The sequence below is a fragment of the Nilaparvata lugens genome, chromosome X (assembly GCF_014356525.2).
Source record: "Nilaparvata lugens isolate BPH chromosome X, ASM1435652v1, whole genome shotgun sequence".
Taxonomy (NCBI): Eukaryota; Metazoa; Arthropoda; class Insecta; order Hemiptera; family Delphacidae; genus Nilaparvata; species Nilaparvata lugens.
The window spans coordinates 71,250,693-71,277,346 of NC_052518.1; the positions used below are offsets into that span (position 1 = coordinate 71,250,693).

The following is a 26,654-nucleotide window of genomic DNA, read 5'->3' on the forward strand; positions in this document are numbered from 1 at the left end:
ACCAAGCATAATATGGACATTATAGAACTTAGATTATTGTAGAGATTCACTTTAATCTGACAGTATAGCAATAGATTATTAAGCAATAGATGTAGAGAGAGTCATTGACCTCTCTCTGGATTCACTTTAATATGACAGTATAGCATTAGATGTAGAGAGAAGGATTCACTTTAATCTGACAGTATAGATGTAGAGTGATAGGGAATTTCTCAATTCACTTTAATCTGTCAGTATAGCATTAGATGTAGAGAGAAGGATTCACTTTAATCTGTCAGTATAGCATTAGGGATTTTTTCCCCCTCAAAGGGAAATTATTTTTTCCCTCACTTTCTTCATCCCCCTCATCTATACTGGGCAAGGGGAAGGGAAAATCTTTTTGAGAGATAGAGAGATATATATATCTTTCTCTCTTTTCATCCCCCTCATCTCCACTGGGCAAGGGGAAGGGGAATCTATTTTTAGAACACCCCCCCACCCTGTGGGCGGGGGGAAGGGGAGGCGGGATGGACGAGGGGGGAGAGGGGGGAGGGGGTTTTCGAGCAAAAAAGTCAGTCTAAAGTATCTAAACACACCTACTCACTTACTCTGAACCTAAAAAAATATTAGACGGACCTGTGGAACAGATTTAAACAATTTCTGTCCATAAATATTAATGAAAAACCGAAAAATATAGAAAAACGTTGGAAAACGTCAGTTTTGAGCATATCTTCGGTTAAATAATATTGGGCACCTCTCAACATAATATTTTTAGACCCTAGCTGAACATTTGTACCTAATTTGAACGTTTTTGTTCTCGAAAAAGCTGAGAAAAAGAAGAAAAACACTTATTTTGGGCTATGTTTTACGTTATTCCACAGCTCTTCTAATAGAACATTTTGTACACCTAAAGCGATACCTACTATTACGGTATCAATACCGCAAGAGGCGGGGCAGCCCATGCATCATCGCCTCAACACATGCATGCATGATCAACTACAACAGTAGTTCTAAATTGTTATACCTACACAAACTCTATCTAATTCCTAACTCCGTCCTAGGTGGTTTTGGTGAGAGAAGTTATATGTTCTTGTTGTAAGCATTAACATTTTATATGAGTTGCACTATTGTTAAATCATTGTTGATCAAGTCAAAAGTGCTTAGAGAAAGTGAAAGCAACGAATACTTGATAATAAGTCAGAAAATGAACACAATATGTTTGGATTTTTTCAATGGAATTTGGAAGGAATAATCCTTTTTGAATTGCACGTCAATCTACAAGTAAGGTTTTTTTCTATTGTATCCTTTGAAAGACGATTTAAGTTCCTTCGTTTTCGTGTGGGGTAACAAATAGGGAGTCTAGCCAATAAGACATTTTGGATAATAGACAATTCTTTCTTATTATTTCTCATCAAAACTTGAAAGTGTATTCTCTCACAAAAACGTCATCAAAGGATGAATTCTAATGAAAAGAAGTTTTATTTCTATCAGAATAAATTTTTAGGAAATTGACTGGCCACGCTCTCCACTGCATTTGACCAGCTCACAATAAATCTTGAACCTTTCAGTCACAGCTACCTCCATTGGCTGGTTGATCTAGGGGTGGATACGTTTCAATCGCTAGTCAGTACTTCTTAAAGTTTTTAGAGAAAAACATCAGCTATCTACAGAGTATGAGAAAAACGTAATCTGAACCACCCATTGAGTCCACCCATCATGATTCGATGTACCAATCGATTGAAAAGGTCAGCTTAAAGTTAAAAGCCAATAAAAAATTGAATCATTAAGTTTGATAATTTTTCAACAATAGAATAGAAACTCATAAACTGAAATAGGTGCTATCGCTATTCTAGTAAAAACTCTTCTTTCATTCTAAAACTATGGAAAAGAAAGAATTTGAATCCGTACCCTTATTATGATAATCTTTGAAGAATAGATCTATATTCGATACATAGGAATTCAATTGAGATTTCTGAATGCTAAGTAGGACAATGAAAAATACTATAAGATTTTCTGTCTCCAGGATGCTTCGTAGTATTTTGCGTTGTCTTCAAGAAAGTTTAAAGAATTTGCAGTGTTGAAAAATGTAAATCATTGTTACCTACATTTCAAGTTGCAATTTATTCCTCTCATTCTCATTTCTTTACTTCTTTGAATATTTTCCATTAGAATGTCTAATCTCTAATACTTGAAAATTATAACTTCGATGGACCTGTAAAGACTACGGAAATGGGAATCTACGAGTAAAAGTATAAGTGTGGGATAACATCACTAAACTTAACAGGATGGGGGCATATGCTTCATTGCACAATGGTCGAGAATGTGCTAAATCTACCTCGCAATTATATTGTTCTCGCTTGACCGGCCCATGCCCCCATTGAGATAGGTTTTACCCGTAATAAGTAAGTAAACAGCTCACCAATTTATTTCCAGAAAGCTTGATTTGTACTATTAGTGGTGATTAATCAATGTACATAATCAGTACAGTAGCAATATTTTTCAACTTCATTCATCAAATTTATTTCACTACTTTTCACACTACTAGGATAAGATTTAACACAACATACTGTAATTTTGTCGGTTACTAAAAAATGGCCAAGAGGATCACCGGGTGAGAACAGTAAGTTGAAAAAGTGTAATAAACAAACCATGGATACAAAGGTGGGCGAGATGACATTGAATCAATTGATGGTGTCGTTCAGCGAAATTCTCGATAGTAAGCTAAGCAACGTAGAGTCCAAGGAGGATATAAAAGAACTATCGGACAAGGTGAGTGCTTTAGAAAGGGAGAACTCTCAGCTGAAGGAAATACTTATTAGGATGGAAAAGGTATGTGAAAAAACTGAACTCAAGCTGATTGATTTAGAAAGCCGCTCAAGAAGGAATAATTTAATTTTTAAAGGAATACAAAGTATACAAGGTGTGGGCTGTGCGACTAAAGTGAAAAACTTTTGTTCTAACATCTTGGGTATAAGTGAAGAAATGTTCGTCAACCGTGCACATTTTCTGGGGAAAGGCACAGAGACAGTTATTGCACATTTTCCAAAAGATGAAGACATTCATAAAATTTTTGGAAATGTTAAAAAACTCAAAAATACCAATATTGTGGTACATAGAGACTATGCTAGTGAGATGCGGGTGAAGCGCAGTAAACTTTTGGCTCTGAAAAAAGAACTTTCAAGGTTGGTGCCGGAAGTCGATGTTCGGCTGGATTTCGATTTCCTGAAAATTCAAGGAGTTTAATTCTATTGGTCTTCGGATTGGAAATTGATGTTAGGAAAGGAGGATGGAATAGCCAAGCTGAAGTCGATGCTGCGTGTGGACCTGGCGAACTTCGCATCTCGTCTAAAGGTGGAGTCAGGCGTATAGGAAATTCCCACTACTCAACCGCTGTGTGACGAGCAGTCCATAGTTGTGAGACAGAGAAATCTTCTAAAAATACTATATTATAATGTATGTGGACTAAAACAAAAGGTTAAAAATTCTGATTTTTTAAATTTCATAACGGATTATGATATTATTTTATTTTCAGAGACTCATATAATAGCGGAGGATGTAGATTATATTAATGGTTATCTTTATGATTTTGAACTAGTATGGTGCTATGGAGAGAAGATCTCTCGTTATGGTCGTGCTAGTGGGGGTATGGTGTTGGGTATCAAAAAGGTTTCCACTTTTAAAAATAAAATAACATTTAAAAATGTAGATGGTAAACATATTGTGCTTGTTGAAATAGTCAATGCTAATTATTTGAACATACTTCCTGTTTATATCAACTGTAATAAGTGGGATGTTGAATTCCTAGAAATTAAGAATTTTTTATTGCAAAATGCGGATGAGGTATTTTTAGTTGTAGGTGATAAGAATGTACATATACGTAAGGAACAAAAAATTTCTGATAAGTCCAACATTGAGCCACACGCAATCAATAGGCTGAATAGAGTGAGAAATTCCAAGGACGTTATCGTCAACAATGGAGGGCGTAAATATTTAGATATGTGCTCTGATCTGGGATATATAATACTGAATGGAAGAATGGATGGGGACAGGGAGGGAGAAATGACATTTGTAGGTGGTATGGGGAATTCTGTCAATGATATTGCAGCGATTTTCATGGATTATTTCAAGTAGATTGTAGATTTTAGAGTGATTTCACAGCCGTTTTCCGATCATTTGCCAATAGAAGTTATATTGGATGTTGAGAACACAGTTATTGAGGATTATCAGTGTTTAACGTTGCTTCCGAAATTGTCATGGGATAGAGCAAGCGAAGAAAAGTACAGAGATAAGATAGGACGGTCGATAAATAACTTGTGTATAGGTGAAGACGTAGAGCTGGCATGCCAAACTGGTACTGAAATAATTCGAGAAGTAGGCCTATCTCTCGGTAACGGTCAAGGTCAAACAAAGTTCAAAAGAAAGCAAGAATGGTTCGACAATGATTGTTGGAGAGCCCGAAACAAAGTGTTATCTCTTTTGAGATTGTATAGGCGTATCAATAATGATTGTGCGAGAGAAATGTATATATGTGAGAAAAATAAATTTAAAAAATGGTGTGAAGAAAAGCGTCAAAGTTATCAAAAAGCTCTTTTGAACACTATCTCGTCAGCCTCAAACTCCAAAGTCTTTTGGCAGGCTATGAATAAATTAAAAAGAAGACCTAGAATAGTAAAAAAACTAAATAAGTCCTCAGGATTGGGTGAACTATTTCAGAGACCTTCTTAACCCTGAATTATTTGCGCTACCACGCTCATACGCAGAACAGAACATTACATTGTAAATAATCGCTTAGACTCAGATTTTATTATGGAAGAGCTGAAAAATGTATTGAGATCAGTTAAAGATAATAAAGCTCCAGGCGAAGATCAAATACCGTTCGAGTATTATAAAAATGCTCCAGACGTCATGTTAGATAAATTACTAGAGTTATTCAATATGATTTTCACATTGGGCAGAGTACCAAGTAGTTTCAAGTTCTCCATAATTTTTCCGTTATTCAAGAAAGGTGCTAGCGATGAAGTGAGCAACTACAGAGGAATTAGTTTTCTTACAACTTTTTTAATATTTTCGCGGGTTTGATATTGAATAGACTCAAACAGTGGGTCGAAGAAAACAAGATTCTAAATGAGTTTCAGACGGGATTCCGTAAAGGCTACTCAACAATGGATAATATATTTTCATTGACATCTATCGCGAGTCTAAGATTAGCTAAAAAAAGAGGTAAATTGTATTGTTTCTTCGTCGATTACTCAGCGGCTTTCGATTCAATTGATAAGAAAGCATTATGTTACAAACTAAGTTGTTTAGGATTATCAACTAAAATGTTAAATATTATTGAAGCATTAAATGATAATTCGAGTACTTCAGCTGGCGTCTGGTGCTCTGAGGGGCTAACTCAAAATTTTGAGACTAGGTCAGGCTTAAGACAGGGTTGTTTATTGAGTCCGTTGCTTTTTTCACTTTTTATGAATGACTTGCATGATGAGCTGGGGGGAGGGTTGTTAATCGCATGTATGAAGATTCAAGTGTTGCTAAATGCGGATGATATTGCCATATTATCGGATTCTCCAACTGGCCTCCAATATATGATAAATAATCTGGAACGATATTGCGAAATGTGGAACTTGAAGGTCAATCTGAATAAATAAAAAATAATGGTTTTCAGAAACGGAGGAAAATTGAGCAGGTACGAAAAATGGTTCTACAAGGGAGAGAGAATCGAATGCGTGAAGGAATATAAATATTTGGGGGTAGTTCTGACACCCACCCTTAGTTTTGAAAAGCATCTGAGTGATAAACTGTCTAAAGCAAAATTAGGTTTGAATCTGGCTTGGGGAGGAATGCTGAATGGTAATGGGGTCGACTTTTCTTCTAAATGTAAATTGTTTAAGGCATGCGCTTGGACAGTCTTATGTTATGGGGCTCAAATATGGGTTTGTAAACAGTACGAAAATATTGAAAAACTGCAGCGCTTCTTCATCAAAAAAGTATTTGCTCTACCCATAAATACACCCAATTATATGCTCTACCCATAAATACACCCAATTGTATGCTCTTCATCGAAACAGGACTGACTCCTCTCTTTGAATACTGCCTCAGGTTGCATTTTAATTACATTTCACAAATCATGAAAATTGAAGATGAAAGACTACCAAAAATTTTAGCTCAGCAAGTAATAAGAGATAAGTGCTTTTGGTTCAGGGAGTGGAAGGTCGTTTGTGATAGGGTAAACTTGAATATTAATCTTTCTTTGGAGAATGTGATAAGTTGGAGGGAGTCTTTCCAAAGCATACTGTCTGTTCTGCAAATGTTTCACAGAAATAAATTTATAGGTGAAGCACGAGCGGGACGGTTTCATGCGTTGTACAGGACTCTCGATTTAGAGCTGAGTGACAAGAAATACATTGGAAAGGACACCCAAATGTGGGTTATGAGGTGGATTTTCAAGGCAAGGGGTGAGCTAATCCATTTGAACTATAAACCTTGGGTAGCTAATAGGAACTATATTTGCTCGATGTGCAATCTGAAGGAGGCTGAGGATGTATTCCATTTCATTGCTCGATTGTTTGAAGGAATGGAGGAAGAAATGGTTTGGTGTTGTTGAACAATCAAGGGAAGAGTTTACTATGTACATGAACGGCAAAGATTGGAAGAAACTAGCCTCTTACTGTAGAGAAGCCTGGAATTACAGACATGTTCTCACCCAGGAATTTAATTGGTAGAGCTATCATTGGCTACTTTGTCGAGGCACTCACTACTTGATTTTTGGTATCACTTGTAATTGTTATTTTCTGCTCTCTTCAACATTCTGTTTATTTTAGTTCAAGCCTTGTTTTTTATTTTTGAGTAGGTTTCAATTTGAGGATTCAACCTTTCTCATTGTATATTCACTCACGTTACTGACTAGATCATTACACTATACATTATATTGCTTACTGTGTTACTACTTGATTCATCATTATTTCGTATAATTTATGTATTTTACTATACACTTGGATCATATTTATGTATTTTCCACAATCGCATGTTTTCCGACTTTCCGGCTGGCGATCGTGTGATCAAGCCGTAAATGTGTGTTCAATTATTGTATATTTATAGTCTAATGGAGAATAAAAGCATTTTTCTATTCTATTCTGTAATTTTGTCAATAACTTCACTATAAATACTATAACAACTCAACTTTCCTATTTTTTAATGTTTTAATTGAAAAAGTGAGTAATTTTCAGTTGAATTTTGCATTTGAATAAAACATTATGTTCAATAAACGACTCACATCTATTCAAACAGTCGAACAGGTTGTCTGGTAGGCGTATACTAATACCGAATACCACATCAATCTTAATTTCCTTATAGTGATTTTTCACAAAATAAGTCGAACCTCTCTAAAACGAAAATCCACTTAACGAAATCCTCTACACAACGAATTTTTATCTTGTCCCATGAATTTTTAGAGTTTTGGCTGCTTATTCAACTATATTTAACGAAGTTCAGACCTATCAACAACAAAGTTTTCTCTCCACTTCAACATACAAAATGTTGTAGTGTGTAGTATAGGAAGCAGACGGTCATTTTCAAGAAATTGTTCAGTTTCAGCAGAAAGGTCGATAGACTGAAAATAATGGCGATTCAGGTAGGAAGAAGATAGGGTGGTAGACAGTCAACAGAGGTTGAAACACATGTCGGAAATTGAATGCAAGTTATTGGAAATAGAATTTTAAGGACTTGTCATTCGTAGACCAGGCAGGTGAACGACTGGACTTTCTCATTTTTGCTTTTGTCACACATTTCAATTCTTAGAACTGACTATGATGATGATTATGATGACTGTGACGAACCTGAGGAGAATAATCCGTCAGATCAAGAAGTTCTAGAAGCTTTCAGAAATATCAGGCAAGGATTAAAACTGTAAAATCGTGTACCAGACAACCTGTTCGACTGTTTGAATAGATGTGAGTCATTTATTGAACATAATGTTTTATTCAAATGCAAAATTCAACTGAAAATTACTCACTTTTTCCAATTAAAACATAAAAAAATAGGAAAGTTGAGTTCTTATAGTATTTATAGTGACGTTATTGACAAAATGTATGTTGTTTTAAATCTTATAGTAGTGTGAAAAGTAGTAAAATAAATTTGATGAATGAAGTTGAAAAATATTGCAACTGTACTGATTATGTACATTGATTAACCCTCCAGTAGGCGCGTGGTTTTTCAGAACATGAATAGGTGCGTGGGGTAAAGTTGTACCCCAAGATTAGTATATTGATTTATCATCCTGTTGGTTGACACTTCATCAAATATCAATAGGTCTTTTATGCAACGTTTCTAAACTACTTTACACGGTTATGACTTGTTTTAAAAAAAATTAGCTGTGACGATATTGTACATAGTTTGAATTAATTTTATGAAAACCCCTTCAATTAATTTGAAAAAATACTATATGTTATACAAATATTTGTATGAAATTATATTTGTTACTTATGAGCCTAGATGTTATAAGTTTAAATTAATTTGGATTTCAACCCAAATTATTGTAATGTTTCATTTCAATACTCTGACATGTCTTATGCAATTTTGTAATTGTTCTGAGACAAATTAATTAGTATTATTAATATTAAGGCCTATTCATGATTCATGAGTTGAAAAGTCGCTTCCCGGTGGTTCGAAACCCACCTAAAACTGTAGGTCCACTCATCTCTCATCGTCATATGAACCATTACCCACGCACAAGCCTAAGGCGTATGTGGGCACCACCCTCAGAAAAAAATGAATAAAAAATCAAATCAAAGAGCTGAACTAATTAATTTATGGATTTATTAGTGGATGAGGTGAATTGTTCACTTACCTCTCTTATACAGGTACTCTCTCGAATGAAGTAGAAGCTCAAATTTCCAAGGTATTTATCAATCCTACCACCAGGAACATAAGAAAGAGGAGTCAGGTCAACTCCATACCTTTCTTTTGGAGGTGTCTGTAACAAAAAATTGATCGTTACATAGAAATTGAACGAGTTGAGTAATTTCAATCACTGAAACTATTCACAATAAATGAGTTTTGCACGAGTTGAAGCTCTTAATATTCTTTTCCTACAGCTACCTCGGAAAGTTGCTGTTCCTAATTTCACTTTTCCGTTCTAGTGCGGAAAATTTTTTTCTGCACTCCAGATTTGCAACATGGCAACGCAAAATAGTAGGTTATATGGAGCACCAGTGCAGGAAAATCAAAATGAAGTTGGTAACTGTGGTATAGTGTTGTGGTGCACGTTATAATAATATTAAGGCAGTGGACAACAGTGGATGACAGCAGTTGAAAGCCACCACATGAGTGACAGCCGCCTTCATTCATCTACTACTACATTATTATTCAATTTTAAATAAATTAAGATTTTTATTAATAATAAAATTACACAGAAAAACATTTGATGGATTTTAGGGAATTTTACCCATAATTACCCACTTTTCATATTCAATGGTAACTGTAGGAAAAATTTAATGTGAAATACGTGCGCAAAGTTCCTCTGCTGCACACAAGAAACCATTCCGCCCTCGCCTACGGCTCGGGCGTAAACGTTTCTTTCGGTGCAGCAAACTGTCACTTTGCGCACTAGTTGCACAAATAACTATTCTGTAACTGTGATTTCACATATCTTGATTTGTAGTGACAGTGATGTTACGGCATGGTATATATCAAAGCGAACTCTTTACTAGACAGTGGAATGGTGAAGCAATAAAAAATAGATGCTTCATTTTTTCATGAAATTAGTGGTTAAGACAATTTCGAGTCATTATTCATTACTCATCATCATTATTACTCGTCACTATTCATTACTCGAGTTTTATTCATTACTCAATGTATTTTAAAAGTGCGAAAGGTGTGTAAATGGATATAGAGCCCAAACAATTCCGTTGATCAATCAATACTTACTTCCTATTAAATTTGCAATAATTTAGCAACTAGTATTCGTTTATTCTGTATTCAGAACTCATATTTATTTTATGATATTGTTTTGCTTGTTTATGAATAATAGATTTTTTGCTGAATACTGATCAACTAATTGCGATTATTGTTTTCGATCAATAAAATTATCGCAAAGCTTGAGTTCTACTTATTGCAAAGCAAGATTTTATTTGTGAGAATAAAAAATCATTTATTTGCATACTATTAATGCTATTGAAAGTTAATACAGAGTGGGTGAAAAGTCCGAGAACGGTTTAATATCTCATACACAAAGGCAATTTGACGGTGAGAATTATTGGGATCCTACTAAAATTGAAAATACTACTTTACTATGACTTCAAAAATCTGGTCCACCATCTTGGATCCGCCATATTGAATGCGATACATGATTTCGATACGGAATTTCAAGAAAAAATGAATGGCGAAAGCCACACATTGATATCTCAAGCTGTTTCGAAGATATTCACATTATTAATCAATACCACTCATCTATTTTCATTCCTGATTTGCATGGTATTTATTTATAATATGAATATCTTCCAAATGGTTCGATATATCAAACCGTTTTGAAGATATTCACATTATTAATCAGTACTATTCAAGGCAGAAAGGGAAGAAAAAAGTATAAGAACGGCTTAGTATCTCATGAAAAAGTGTGATTTTAAGGTGGGAGTGATCGGAGAACCTACTCAAATTAAAAATACTACTTTACTTTGACTTTAAAAATCTGGTACGTCATCTTGGATCCGCCATATTGAATGCGATACATGATTTCGATACGGAATTTTAAGACAAAATGAATGACGAAAACCGCACATTGATATCCTAAGCTGTTAGGATACCACTCAATACCACTTATCTATTTTGATTTATTATCATTCCTGATTTGCATGGTATTGATTTATAATATGAATATCTTCCAAACGGTTCGAGATATCAATGTGCGATATCACCTTCCTATTAAAAAAAAAAAAAAACAAATTTGCATTCAATATGGCGGACCAGATTTTTGAAGTCATGGTAAAGTAGTATTTTCTATTTGAGTAGGATCCCAATCACACCCACCGTCAAATTACCTTTGTGTATGAGATATTTAGCCATTCTCGGACTTTTCACCCATCCTGTATGATAAATTGTTCAGTGTACAGCTTTGTATAACTTTCCTAGTGCTGTACGCCTTCGAGATTTTATTGCCTCATGTCTGATTTTAATTTCATTGAAATATGAGGAAACTTACATGAGTGGATCTACGAATCGGCCTAAGGGGTGAATGAGATCTATGAGCGCCAGTTTTATTAGGATGTAGAGTCGTAGCCGCAGAGGTGGGTGATGGTGCCGTTGAGCCCTTCGATTGTTTTGGTGAACATTCATTCTGGTCTTCCTCAAGGCTAAAGATCATTTCTCCTACACCTTCATCTGGAAATTTGTTTCTCGTCAGAAATACAATTTTTTGAATAAAACTCAAAGAGCTAAAAAAACATCATCTTATACAAATCTGGCTAAAAAATATCACGAGGTCATCAGTGAAATTGATGGGTGACTAATAATAGATAACAAATATTAATTTAGTCATAATATTTCAACGTAACCTATCTTCCAAACAACAAAAGAAGTTGGGAAACAGCTGTTTACAGAATTAACATTTTTCGCGCTGCAGATGGTGTATAAAAAGATATAAATACTTCGGAACTCATACAAAATTACAAAGCCTGTAATGTATCTTTAGGTAAATGCTCGGCTTGCTGATCCCTACACGAATGACCCCAGTTTGTGTGACAGTTCTAGCAGGACAAAAATCAGAGACACAGCATAACAACTTGACTATTCGATCGTACTGATAAGAATCATGATAAGAGAGCTTCAGCAAAAGCGATCTTCCTCTTCGAAAGCTACTGAGCTAGAGCTACTGTCATGATATCACATTCGCTACACCACAAAAATTAATATTTAAATTTTACTGTTTTCTGCTTTATAACAATGAAACCAATTAACGTACAAATATGACTAACAGTACAATAATTGATCAGGCGTCTTGTATAGCACATTTTAAAACGAACCTATACTGTATTTACGTCTAATGAAATAATTTACAAAATTCATGAATAAAAGTGACTTACTTGGAATGGTGTTAGTCTTCTTCTTGTTCTCCTTTTTCCCATGCGATTCAGATTCTGCTAGCCCAAGAGCCATTCCTTCAAAGAAAATTGAACGGAAATTTATTAAGGTATAAATACTATTTTTCATCCTAAAAAGTACTTTCATGCTTCTGGTATTGTAAAAATGGGATAAGAGTATTTACAATAAGAATCAGTTCGAACTGTAACTAAAAAAACAATCGTCATACACTAACTACTGTATAATAAAATTAGAGTTATAATTAACCTACATTTTTAATATAATTACAGTTATACTATATCTATAATTGACCCTCTAATCATACCATAATTGATAACGTGTGAAATCTTCTACACATGTACTCTATAATATTTATTACAAGCGTTAATAACTTTAGTTTGTTAAATTAGTGGGTAAAATAATAGCCGTTCAAACCGAATTTGAATTTTTATTCTCCAAACATCGGTCCGGGATGTAATGTATTGAGAAAATATGTTAATTGGAACGTTGCTATGGATTTAGAATAAATAGTTTAGTTCTTGATCTGGCCTAATGGCATCAAGTTAATTATGTATTTTCTTTTATTCAAGTAAATAAACGAATACTTAACAATGGCGACGAGGAGAAAAAACGAAGAAAAGGAAAGGAATGAAGAGCTTCAAAGAATCGACAAGGATTCGACGGAAGTTCGTTCCCTGAATTTGGTAAAACTACCCGAGTACAATATTCACTCGTAAGATTGGAATATTTATGAAGAACTACTGGAACAATTTTTTGAAGTCAACGCGATTCCGGAGGTTCGTAAAGTTTCTGTTTCAATTACGTTTCTAGGTACTGAGGCATATAAGTATTTAAGGGCTCTATGCGTACCTATCTTACCAAAAAAAACAAGAGCTACCAAGAGCTTTGCGAGATTATGAGAAGCCAGTTTTCACGTAGAGTTTCTGTTTACAGAGAAAGAATCGATTTCTATGATCTAAAACAGCGACCAGAAGATGATTTGAAAGCATGGTACGCTATAATAAAGAAACAGTCTACTATGTATGATTTTGGGTCTAGATTGGAGGAGGTTCTAGCGTTGGTCGACTTATATATCTGGATTTGATTACAAATTTCAACACATAAGCTCAGCATCAAATCTAGCTGATGCTATCTCTAGGATGCCAGTTGAGGATGAAGAAAATGACATTTCTAACGCAGTAGATTATGTAAATTTAGTGGCAGCAGAGATGCCAGTATCAATGAAATTAGTGAGGAGTGAAACACGTACAGATCCAATTCCAAGCAGTGTTGAGATATGTTAAGGAAGGATGTTTCATTCAGTAAATAACCAGAAGTTTGTGAAATGACATCCAGTTCTACAGAAGTAACACTGAGGAAACTGAGAGAGATTTTCGCGCGTTTTGGAGTTCCAAAAACATTGGTGACAGATAATGGAGAAAATTTCACTTCCAGACAATTCGAGGAATTTTGCAGGTTCAATATTAATTATTTTCACACATTACTACTTCTCCGTTCCATCCGGCTAGTAATGGGGCATATGAAAATGCTGTGAAGACATTAAAAAATCGCTATTGAAACAGCTTATGGGGTCAGAGAAAAACAAAAATTTCAACTTCTACAGCCATAAGTAGATATTTTTTTCAATTATCGAATTTCCACCCATTGTACTACAGGAGAAAAGGTATTTTTTCAATTATCGAATTTCCACCCATTGTACTACAGGAGAAAATCCAGCAAAATCAAGGGAAGAAAATCAAACACCAATTGGAAACAAGTGCAGAGAACAGAGAAATCGAACTGAGAGTGAGGGAAGAAGTTTATGAGAGGACTACAGAGAGTCGGGGACGCGTTGGTCGAGAGCCACTATTGAAGCAAGGATTGGGGACAAAATTTATAAGGTCAAACCAGAAGTAACAGAGCTTCGGTGGAAGAGACATAAGGATCAGATTTTGAAAACTTAGGAAGGGAGAGATGTAATGTATTGAGGAAGTCATATGTTAATTGGAACGTTGCTATGGATTTATAATAAATAGTTCAGTTCTTGATCTGTCCTAATGGCATCAAGTTAATTATGTACTTTCTTTTATTTAAGTAAATAAACGAATAAATACAGACTACAGACTTCTGAGTTAACAGGATCCGGGTTAACGACTTTCTACTGCAGTTCAACTCTATACTTAAGGCTGTGCAAAGGCTAAAAATAAACTTTCTTCTGGTGATATTTTTCAACGTTTTTCGATTAACGTTCAACTCAAAAAAAGTTATTTTTGGTAAATTGAATAACTTTATCAAAAATTGATATTCCCAGGAAATTTTTGTTTTATTCAATCATCAATACAATGAAGAATTTATCCACTAAATCTCATGAATTTATTTCTTACCGAATTTGAAATGTTCTGTCCCAAAAATTTGAATGTCATGCCTTTCATGTTTTCGAGTATCATGTTATCAGAAAATTCGTCTATTTTTCTTCAAAATATTTTATTTACCCCTATTTTACACAAATCCCTTACAATCTTTTTGTCCGCTATATGCCGATCACAAGGGAAACCATTCAGTTGGCTAAGTACTGTCGTTGCTCTAGCACTAAACACATTGTTTCAAGTTTTTGTCGTTATTAAAATTTGTGATTTTATTGAGAGTGGATACTCACCAACAGCAGTGATTTGAAGTTCATCTTGTTCAGGAAGATCGATTTTGAAACACATGGATGCTAAGGCACAAGGAGTCATGCGCCTCAATTTGAAATAAACACCCTGAAAACATTAATGTCATTAATTTGTTTATTAGAAACATGGAAAAATACGACATTTCTCCTATTATTTGATTCAATAAGTTTGATGTATGAAATGAGTTTTTTTTTTTTAAATTTGAGTCAATAGTTTTGTGGTACAAGCTAATGAAGACAGTTGTATCAATGTAACGTTTCATTTAATGTTTTATTCTATTGATATATCAATATTCACTAGCTATCTTATTCGAAGTTTGATAAATCTACATATCGATCGTTTTTGAAATGAAATTAAATAAAAAATATTTTATTCATCCAAAAACCAGTACAATAAGAGGAAAATCTGTTTCTTATCATCGAAACATAGAAATGTACAGTAATAATGATGTAACAAAATGATAAGGTTCTTTTATAAGAATGAATAAAACAAAAAACGCCACAAGGCCTAGCCTGTGTGAGGTGGTATGCATAAATCTTAAAACTAGAGCTAAGAACTACGTAGATGAGCAATTTGATGCGACCGACTGGTATCTAAATATTACAAATATACTGCTATTATGAGCTATTAAATATATAAGCTATTACAATAGGATATACAATTCTTAAAATACACTGACTACCAAATTTATCATATAAAATTAACCTCTAACTCTATAAGGGGTATGATGATGAATGATGAAATCATTTCACATTAAGCAATTCCACGGGAAAAACATAAATATACAAATACAAAGTATACGCACAATAATTCAGTGTAAAAAACCATATGCAGATAAAAAGACATTGAATTGCAAAGTACATCAGGTTGAGTTATATCAGGGATATGAAAAATAGTATTAGTATCCTCTAATTGCATAAGGTACTCCTTCACTTCTTTAAGAAAAGGGTGTTTATTATTCAATGATTTTAGTATAATAGGGAGTAAATTATAAAACTTTTAAGCCAAGAAGGAATACATTTTTTTTGAATATAGTTAAATTTGGTCTTGGGATATTCACATCCAATCGATTTCTCAAAATATAATTTAATCCAGGTCTTTCACACCTTCGTTCAGTGCTGGCTCTATCGAAGAAAATCTTTAGTACTTTATAAATATATACATTTCGAAATGGCAATATTCTCATTGCTCTAAACAAAGGCCTTGTACGTTCAACATACCCTGCATTACAAGCCATGCGGATGAATGACTTCTGCAATGTAATCAATGGTTTGAGTGTTGTATGGTACGCTCCTCCCCAAATGGATAACCCATACTGTAATTTTGAGTCAGCAAAAGCATAGTATAACATTCTCATCACATCAGGGGGACATATAGATTTGAGCATATAATATTATTGTGCATTTCATAAGTTTATTTTTCAAATACATGACATGTGACTTCCATTTTAGATTACAATCTAACATAAGCCCTAAATACTTTATTTCTTTAACTTGCTCAATTGAAGGGCAACCGCAATTATTGGCTATACATGAAATTTCGTGATATTTCAAGGGGCTGTAAATGAAAACATTTTTCTTGGATTGAAGATAATATAATTATTTGCACTTGGGACTCATTACCATCCAATTCATAGTAAACCATCCCTTCAATAGGTTAATATCTGATTGCATTTTATTCTTTAAATTTTTGGTCGATATTCGGTGCATCTATGGTATGATAATATTGAGTATAATTGTTAGCATACCTGCAGTAGTCTATGGAAGTGCTTATTGAAGTGAGCCGAAGGCATTTGCGAATAAGATAGCGGCAAACGAGATCTCCACACTAAAGTGAACATCTGAAGATTCCTGACAACTTCCAAATTCTCAACATTTGGCAAACATTCAATAGTCACCACATGAAAACCTTCAGGTGGATGAGGATCAATGAGTAGTGATATGGAATCTGCTTCATGTGTGTCATCAACCTGCGACAAATAAAATCGATCAATTCCAATATACGATCAATTGAATTACATTATTAGAAACATTCTATTTCATAATTTACTTTTTAATTGGGTATAACAAATGTAGTTCAAGTAATATAATACGAAGTTTACATTTTAAAAAAATGTAAAAAGTTTAAAGACAATAATCAAAAATTGAACTGCTGGACTAGAAAGAATGTGTACTGCCATGCCTCCCTGCAGTACCGGCTCACCGCCTGCCAGTGTTGCCCATTCAGGTGTGCCCGCAACTCCTCTTCAGACAGGATACTCTTCCGCAGGTGTCTCGTCCGGATCTCAGCGAGAACAGGGCATATGGCGATGAAGTGAGGCACATCCTCGTCTTCCTTCAAATTGCAGAGGGAACAAGTCTTGACATCACGATCGATGGAGTACTTGTTCAGCAGGATGAGCTCAGTCCTTGCCTTCAGGAACCATTTGACCAGCGTGAAGTCGTCCTGCTGATGAACATAGTCGGAGAAACGTTCAAGCTGTGGGTAGATTGAACACCTCTGGCTCCCCATCAATCTTCTTCTGAAGTTCTCCTGTAGTTTCTCGTCAACTCCGTTCAGATTCGCTTGAACATCGCCCGTCAGGAGACTTGTAGCAGGGACCCCATACACCCTCTCTAGATTGCTCCAATCATTATACATGAAGACTTTTTTCAGCAGCATGTGCGGGTATCTTTGTTCAGGAAGCTCTAGGCATCGACGCGTATACTTGATATGTAGCCTCAATGTATAAACCAGTCCAGTTTCCAGGTACAAACAATAATCTGGGGCCCACATTGGCAGGTTGAAGACCCTCTTAATGAAGAGAAAAATGGCGGATAATCACTAAAAAACCATGTTTTTCACGGTTTTCTCGGAAACGGCTCTAACGATTTTCTTCAAATTTATACCATGGATAGCTATTTATTAGCCCTATCAACTGACATGAGCTTCATTTCTGGGAAAATTTCAGGAGCTCCGTAATATTATTGAGAAAAATGGCGGATAATCACTAAAAAAACATGTGTTTCACGATTTTCTCAAAAATGACTGACCGATTTTTTTCAAATTCATACCCTGTATAGTTATTTATCGGCTTTATTAACTGGAATGAGTCTCCTTTCTGAGAAATCAATGAGGGGTCCACCCCATCCTTGAGAAATGGACTTTGTAGCCTCTTTCTCGTGCATGAGGTAGGTAGGTAGAGCAGTTCATAAAAAGAACACATCGAGATATTTCATCTGTAGAACAGCTGTTTCGACGACTTTTAAAAAATATCGAATTTCACAATTTACACAAAGGAAAAAGTACTCTGAAAACAACTATACACATATACAGAAGTCTGATCGTAGTTTCAAATATGTTGCCGCCAATCGTCATTATGTTATTCCCCTAAATCATTCACGTTTAAGAATGAGGCTTATAGTTAGTTCAATGAGCAAGGAAAGTTGTGTGAGTGTACCACACCAGATTTTTTTTTTTTTGGAAAGCAATACTTTCCTTACCTATGGTAATAGGGCGAGGAAAGTAAAAAGTACTAGGTTGATGAGATTATTTTTTTTGCTCACAAAGGGACAGGCAAAGGTTTTTAGAAGTGTTTGAACACTTAAAAGTTTAGGTCTAAACATGAACATTTTTAAATTCTATTTTTATTTTAAACTTTGAAAAGATGAATTCAAATATGAAATCAGAAAATCAACTATGAATATGAAAAGAGTTGAATATTATGAATTCAACTCTGACTATTTACCTTATCCACCAATATTTTCACCAAATCCACCCACACTCAACAGTGCCTACACTTTGAGAGTTGCCATCCCTACCACATCAAAAGATCCCTCCCACGTTCCCTCTCAATCCGAGGCCAAAATATTTGCAGTGATCCCCACCATCTTGACCAGTATCTCAAAAAACTCCACCAATCCCTCCTGAAATGTAACTACCCTGAACGGTTGTTACAGAAACAAATCTCCAACCACAAAAAATTCCCAAGTCCCACAAACTCCAAAGCTCTGTACCACCTACTTCCCTGGAATTGAAAACCTCAAAACTGTCCTTAAAGATCTGTTCCATGTCGTCTCCTCCAATCCCTCTACCAAACACCTTTTCCAGCAACCACCCACATCATTTATAAGCAACCTCACAACCTCAAGAAAATTTTCAGTAAATACAAATCACTCACCTCTGATGAATCCCAACTCCACCTGGTACCCTACCTTGCAAACGCCCCCGCTGTAAAACCTGCCCTATCACTGATCCTTCCATCTCCTTTACCAGTCCTATCACCAACTACACCCATCAAATCCATCAATCCAGTAATTGCATCTCCAAAAATTGCATCTACCTCCTTTCCTGCAACTTCTGTCCTGCCTTCTACATAGGTGAAACCACCACTACCCTAAACCTCCGGATCAACAATCACAGGGCTTCCTTTAAAAATAATACTTCCCTACCCATCCCCACCCATGGCTCTGAGCACAACAAAAACTTTGACCAATGCTTCATAGTCAAAGTCCTTGCCACCCAGGTTTGTTTCTGTAACAACCGTTCAGGGTAGTTACATTTCAGGAGGGATTGGTGGAGTTTTTTGAGATACTGGTCAAGATGGTGGGGATCACTGCAAATGTTTTGGCCTCGGATTGAGAGGGAAAGTGGGAGGGATCTTTTGATGTGGTAGGGATGGCAACTCTCAAAGTGTAGGAACTGTTGAGTGTGGGTGGATTTGGTGAAAGTATTGGTGGATAAGACATTGTAGTTGGAAAGGATTACGTTGACATCTAGGAAGTTGATGGAGGATTCAGAGATATTCCAGGTGAAGGAGACAGAGTAGTTGGAATTGAGTTGATTGAGGAAGTGGGAGAGGGTATTATGTCCATGAGGCCATATGAGGAATATGTTGTCAATGAAACGGAACCATATCAGGGGGGATAGGGTTTGTTTAGAAAGGAAATCCTGTTCAAGGAGGCCCATGAACAGGTTTGCATAGGATGGTGCCATCCTGGTGCCCATGGCTGTACCCTGAGTCTGAAGATAATATTTATCTTCAAACCTGAAGGCATTCCTTGTGAGCACCAGTTTTGCAAGGTTTACTAGGAAATTGTTTGAAGGGGTGGTGGGTGTGGGACGTGAGGAGAGGAAATGCTCAAGGGATTTTAAGCCTTCAGAATGGGGGATGGATGTGTAGAGGGAGGCCACATCAATGGTAACAAGGAGGAGTTGTTGATCAGTTGGAAGGGTTGTGTTTCTTAGGATATCTATGGAGTGTAAGGAGTCTTTGAGATGAGAGGGTAGGGAGGCAACAATGGGTTGGAGGTGGAAATCAACAAGGGCAGAGATTCGTTCAGTTGGGCTATTTATGCTTGAAACAATGGGACGACCAGGATTGCCTTCTTTATGAATTTTTGGAAGAAGATAGAAGTGTGGTGTGTTGGGAGAGTCTAGCAAAAGGATGTTGATGTCTGAGTCCGAGAGCTTTCACAGCTATCAAATATATTATAAATTTTCAGTAAAAATAAAAATAAAAATTAAAATAAATTTCATTCCAATTCAATTCTATTATTTCATTTTCTAATTTTATTCTACTTCATTTCCGATTTCTAATTTTAAATCTCCTCTTTTCTATCAATTCATAATCTACACCTTTCTTTATCCATCAAATTTGAAATCTCCCGCTTGTAACCCATAATGGCCCACCAATCCCATAATGCTCCTTCAATCAGTGCGACTCCGTTCGTCTGTGCTCCATGGTCTACACAACCTCTCTACCGCGTCTCTGTGGTCACGAGCGTTGGAATGTTCAAATCTGCACCACTTCACTTCCTGTTTGATTGACAAAGGGGGCCCAGCCCCCGAAAATTTTCGTTTAAATGTAAGTTTTCAAGTGTTTTAAATCTATCCGTGCCGTGTGTATCCTGTTAATATTTATATTATAAAACTTTAAAGTGTTTTCTGTTCTGTGCTATATATATATATAATTCATTATATAGAAAAATATATTATATATATATAGAAGACAATTTAAAGTTTGTAATATAAATTAAAAGAGGACACACAAGACATAAATAGATTGAAAACACTTAGAAACTTACATTAGAGACGGAAATTTTCGGAAACTGAGTTTCCTTCCTCAACCGAGCAGTGAGTGGGTACAGTTTGAAATCAAACGGTCGTGACCACAGAGTACGCACGGAGAGTCAATTGTAGCAGCAGAGACCACAGATTACGCGGGCAGACGGATGGAGAGAAAAAGGGTACATATTCAGGGGACATTATGGATTATTTAGGGGGCGGTTACAAACAGGATATTTAAGATTTCAGTGGGTTATGAATAAGGAAAGGTGTAGCTTATAAATTGATAGAAAAGAGAAGATTTAAAATTAGAAATAAAAAAAGAATTAGACTAAAATTGAATAAAGGAATTGTAGAATTGAACTTGAATGAAATTTATTTTTCATTTTTATTGAACATTTAATATATATTTGATAGCTGTGAAATTTATTATGATATGATTAAATTTATTTCAATTTAATTAAACAGTTGGTGTAGAGTTGATAGCTATGGTACTATTGCTGTCTGTTGAGACCTGGACTGGAAGCAGCTCCAAGCACCCAAATAATAGCCAATTTGTTCGTCTTGACATCTATGGAGGGGGCTGTGGGAGGGAGGGTGGCAAGGACTTTGACTTTGAAGCATTGGTCAGAGTTCTTGTTGTGCTCAGAGCCATGGGTAGGGATGGGTAGGGAAGTATTATTTTTAAAGGAAGCCCTATGATTGTTGATCCGGAGGATTAGGGCAGTGGTGGTTCCACCTATGTAGAAGGCAGGACAGAAGTTGCAGGAAAGGAGGTAGATGCAATTTTTGGAGATGCAATTACTGGATTGATGGATTTGATGGGTGTAGTTGGTGATAGGACTGGTAAAGGAGATGGAAGGATCAGTGATAGGGCAGGTTTTACAGCGGGGGCGTTTGCAAGGTAGGGTACCAGGTGGAGTTGGGATTTCATCAGAGGTGAGTGATTTGTATTTACTGAAAATTTTCTTGAGGTTGTGAGGTTGCTTATAAATGAGGGTGGGTGGTTGCCGGAAAAGGTGTTTGGTAGAGGGATTGGAGGAGACGACATGGAACAGATCTTTAAGGACAGGTTTGAGGTTTTCAATTCCAGGGAAGTAGGTGGTACAGAGCTTTGGAGTTTGTGGGATTTGAGAATTTTTTGTGGTTGAATTAGTGTCAGTTTTGGAGGAGATTTGTTTCAGTAACAACATTTCAGGAGGGATTGGTGGAGTTTTTAGAGGTACTGGTCAAGATGGTGGGGATCACTGCAAATTTTTTGGCCTCGGATTGAGAGGGAACGTGGGAGGGATCTTTTAATGTGGTAGGGATGGCGATTCTCAAAGTGTAGGAACTGTTGAGTGTGGGTGGATTTGGTGAAAGTATTGGTGGATAAGGTATTGAAGTTAGAAAGGATTACACTGACATCTAGGAAGTTGATGGAGGATTCAGAAATATTCCAGTTGAAGGAGACAGAGCAATTGGAGTTGAGTCCCACTTCCTCAATCAACTCAACTCCAGTAAGTTTCTAAGTGTTTTCAATCTATTTATGTCTTGTGTCTTTATATTATATATAATATAAATTAAAACAGGAGACACGATATAAATAGATTGAAAACACTTAAAAACTTACATTAGAAATGGGGGAAATTTTCGGAGACTGGGTCTCCTTTCTCAACCGAGAACAGACTGCAGTTTTGAATCCAACGGTCGTGTGACCACAGAGTACGCACGGAAACTCAATTGTAGCAGCACAGACCACAGATTACGCGGTGCTGACGGATGGAGAGAAAAAGGGTACAGATTCAGGGGGCATTATGGGGTATTTAGTGGGCGGTTACAAACGGGATATTTAAGTCTCTTTTCTGTATAGGGCTACTTGTAATATAAATATAAAGAAAATAAAAATCTCAGTACCATTTTTTTGAAATATTTTATCACAACATGTTTCGGACATTTATGCCATTTTCAAGTGATGTGGTGATCATTTTCATCATATCATAATAAATTTCACAGCTATCAAATATATATATATATATTTAATATACATTTAATATATATATATATATATATATATATATATATATATATATATATATATATATATATATATATATATATATATTAAAATTAGAAATCAAAAAAGAATTACACTAAAATTGGAGAAAGGGATTGTAGAATTGAACTTGAATGAAATTTATTTTTCATTTTTATTGAACATTTAATATATATATATATATATATATATAAATGAAAAAAAAATTTCATTCAAGTTCAATTCTACAATCCCTTTCTCCAATTTTAGTGTAATTCTTTTTTGATTTCTAATTTTAAATCTCCTCTTTTCTATCAATTCATAAGCTTCACCTTTCCTTATTCATAACTCACTCAAATCTTAAATATCCCGTTTGTAACCGCCACCTAAATACCCCATTAATGTCCCCTGAATCTGTACCCTTTTTCTCTCCATCCGTCTGCTCCGCGTAATCTGTGGTTTCTGCTGCTACAATTGAGGCTCCGTGCGTACTCTGTGGTCATACGACCGTTGGATTCAAAACTGCAGTCTGTGCTCGGTTGATAAAGGAGACCCAGTTTCCAAAAATTTCCCCCATTTCTAATGTAAGTTTTTAAGTGTTTTTAATCTATTTATATCGTGTCTCCTGTTTTAATTTATATTACAAACTTTAAAGTGTCTTCTGTTATGTGCTATATATATATATATATATATATATATATATATAATATATATATATATATATATATAAAGGATACACACGACACGAATTGATTAAAAACACTTAAAAACTTACATTTACTTACATTTAAACGAGAATTTTCGTTTACATTTACATTTAGACGAGGAAGTCTTCCTGGTTAATTGACAAAGGGGGCCCAGCTCCAGAAAATTCTCGTTTAAATGTAAGTTTTCAAGTGTTTTTAATCCATCCGTGTAGTGTGTATCCTGTTTATATTTATATTATAAAACTTTAAAGTGTTTTCTGTTAAGTGCTATACTTTAATAAATATAAATTAAAGCTATATATAAATTAAAACAGGAGACACAAGATATAAATTTATATTGAAAACACTTAAAAACTTACATTAGAAATGGGGAAATTTTCGGAGACTGAGTCTCCTTCCTCAACCGAGCAGACTGCAGTTCTTAAATCTGGATTCAAATCCAGTGTTATATATGGAAAACACTTTAAATTTTGTAATATAAATTCAAACAGGAGACACAAGACATAAATAGATTGAAAATACTTGAAAACTTACATTATAAACGGAAATTTTTGGGAACTGAGTCCCCTTTCTCAACCGAGCAGAGAGTGGTACAGTTTGAAATCCAATGGTTACGACCACAGAGCAGGGAGAGTCAATTGTAGCAGTAGAGACCACAGATTACGCGGTACAGACGGAGAGAAAAGGGGTACAGATTCATGGGATATTATGGGGGTATTTAGGGGGCGGTTACATACAGGTGATTTACGATTTGAGTGGGTTATGAATTAGGTAAGGTGTAGCTTATGAATTGATAGAAAAGAGGATATTTAAAATTAGAAATCAAAAAACAATTAGACTAAAATTGAATAAAGGAATTGTAGAATTGAACTCGAATGAAATTTATTTTTTATTTTTATTGACAATTTATTATATATTTGATAGCTGTGGAATTCATTATGATATGATGAAATTTATTTCAATTTAATTGAACAGTTGGTGTAGAGTTGATAGTTGGTGCTACTGGACTGATTTACTTGAAATGTTGCATATAAGTTCTTAATTAACCGAGGATTCTTATAGGCCTATTTTCAATTCTTCTAGATTTCATTACGGCAAGTTTTCACTTTGTTAAGTTTTAAAATATACCCTTGCGAAGCACGGGTTACCTGCTAGTAATGAATAAGACAAACAAATTGTCAACCTCTATTTTAGTGGATGACAACATTTCTTTGAGTTGTGGAGGAATACCACAACTACAACATCACTCACAATAAAACTAATGTCACTCAGAACCAAGGAAGTGAGTAATCGAACTTGACAATGAAGAAGGTTACCTCAAGTATAAATGCTTCCTTGTTGCCGTGGAACGGATCTAAATTTGCGTTGTCATCCTCATCAGAGTCTTCGGATTCTGAGCCTTCTCCATTATTTTCTCCTTTGTCTGCTACAGTTTCAGACTGCTCAACTTCCTGAACAAAGCATTTATCACATTGAATAGTCTCAACAATAAATCTTCTAGAATTGGTTTAAATTCAAATGAAAAGCAATTTATTCTATGGTTTTCATCCTAGCTTGAACTTTCATTCAATAATTTATCAAAAAGGTATCCTCTGTGTATCAAGGTATTCCTTGTATGCTGAATATGGGTAACTTGAACTTTCAGTCAATAATCTATCAAGTGATATTCTCTGTGCATCAAGGTATTCCTTGTATCTATATAATAAGAGAGAGTAGGGTTGTGTTTGTTCGTGTGTTCGTTTGTTCGCATCAAAACATGTCAACTTGTGGATTGCATACTGGAAAAACGGGAATGATTTGGATCTCCAAATTTTGATCATAGATTCTAAAAATATCAATCTCGTGCACCTGCAAGCCCAAATTTCAATTTTCCTTCTAGATTTTTCAGAATTAATGTTCAAACTTCATTAATGGTACATACAATTTCATAAAAAAATCACCAAATCATATGGTCGAAATTAAAAAGGAACATCTGTTTCTATTATTGCTTTCTACCTGATACCACTTAACCTCAATAATATTGTTTTGATAATTGATAGATATTTTAAATAATAATGATAATATTTTTATTTTAAATACAATAATAATAGTATTGATTTGATAATTAATAAATATTTTCATTTTCACAAACTCTGTATAATAATATGGTGTATGTGAAACAGCTGCATCAAATTTATCTCAAAAACATCTGTTTAGAAAAAAATTTCCCCCAGTTGCACGTACAACGCGATAAAATGCTATAGTGAGGTCCACGTTATAATGGCAGTGTATGATTTGCAATGGTGTTGCTATCCTTGTCTATCATTCAACAAAGCTGATGGCGCTATCTCTTTCACGCTTTGCAATGTTGCCACATCGTTTAACAACAATGTAGAAATTTAACTAGTTGACAAAATTTTTAATCTCAATCATGAAAATTTATTATTACATCTCTAAAAAATATATTTTCTTGACAAATAAAATATGATTAACTATTTTCAACAATAATGAACAGTTAAATTCATCAGATATGCCAGTATCAGCTGTTTGGGTGGCAAGGCTGAGATCTGGCAACCCTTTTCTCCTATCTTCCTACACTGCCATTATAACGTGGACCTCACTATATACTTTAATTGAAATAAACGCTAACTGATGCATTTTGGTTGCACAAAAAAGAAATTTCAAGCGATAACGCCGAATCGACGTAAAAAATTTTTAACAGGCCATTGACGGGGAATTAAATCCAAATAACGCCGATTAGGTACCTTCTGATAGCTGTCTTCCAAAATTAGTTTTTGGTCAAAAAACTACAGAATTTAAAGTATGAGCTAAATATATGAATGAATTTCATCCGTTAATAAAAAAGAAAAGAGCATTTAGCTGATATTAGCATTCAAAATTAGATTCTAATTTTTGAGGTTAGTTTTCTATCTTCTTTGTTTGCAGATCGCACGACACTGGCGACAGACAGAACATTTTTATGGCGCATGCGTAATGAATAGTAACCGCTTCAATAACACAACCTCACTTTTATGCCATTTGTTTAGAATAATAATTCTAATAACATCATTGTCGGATAAATTACAGTGTTCCGGATTGTGAAACCATTAAAATCTTGGTTAGTTAACCGGAAAACTTAATCGGAATTGAAAACTAACCGATCTCTATGGAACAGAAATGAATCCGTAA

General features: G+C 35.0%; 1 protein-coding gene across 6 annotated transcripts in view; it reads right to left on the bottom strand.

Moving 5' to 3' along the window:
* LOC111047535 (C2 domain-containing protein 5) overlaps positions 1-26,654 on the bottom strand; it is a 122,127-nt gene that overhangs the window by 58,679 nt on the left and 36,794 nt on the right. For all 6 annotated transcript variants that reach the window (XM_039441558.1, XM_039441562.1, XM_039441559.1 and 3 more), the window contains 6 exons: positions 24,803-24,937; positions 16,468-16,689; positions 14,705-14,807; positions 12,051-12,125; positions 11,171-11,349; positions 8,822-8,947 (listed from right to left, as the gene is read on the bottom strand). In XM_039441558.1, the coding sequence (XP_039297492.1) occupies positions 8,822-8,947; positions 11,171-11,349; positions 12,051-12,125; positions 14,705-14,807; positions 16,468-16,689; positions 24,803-24,937 (840 nt within the window). The remainder of the gene's footprint in view (positions 1-8,821; positions 8,948-11,170; positions 11,350-12,050; positions 12,126-14,704; positions 14,808-16,467; positions 16,690-24,802; positions 24,938-26,654) is intronic.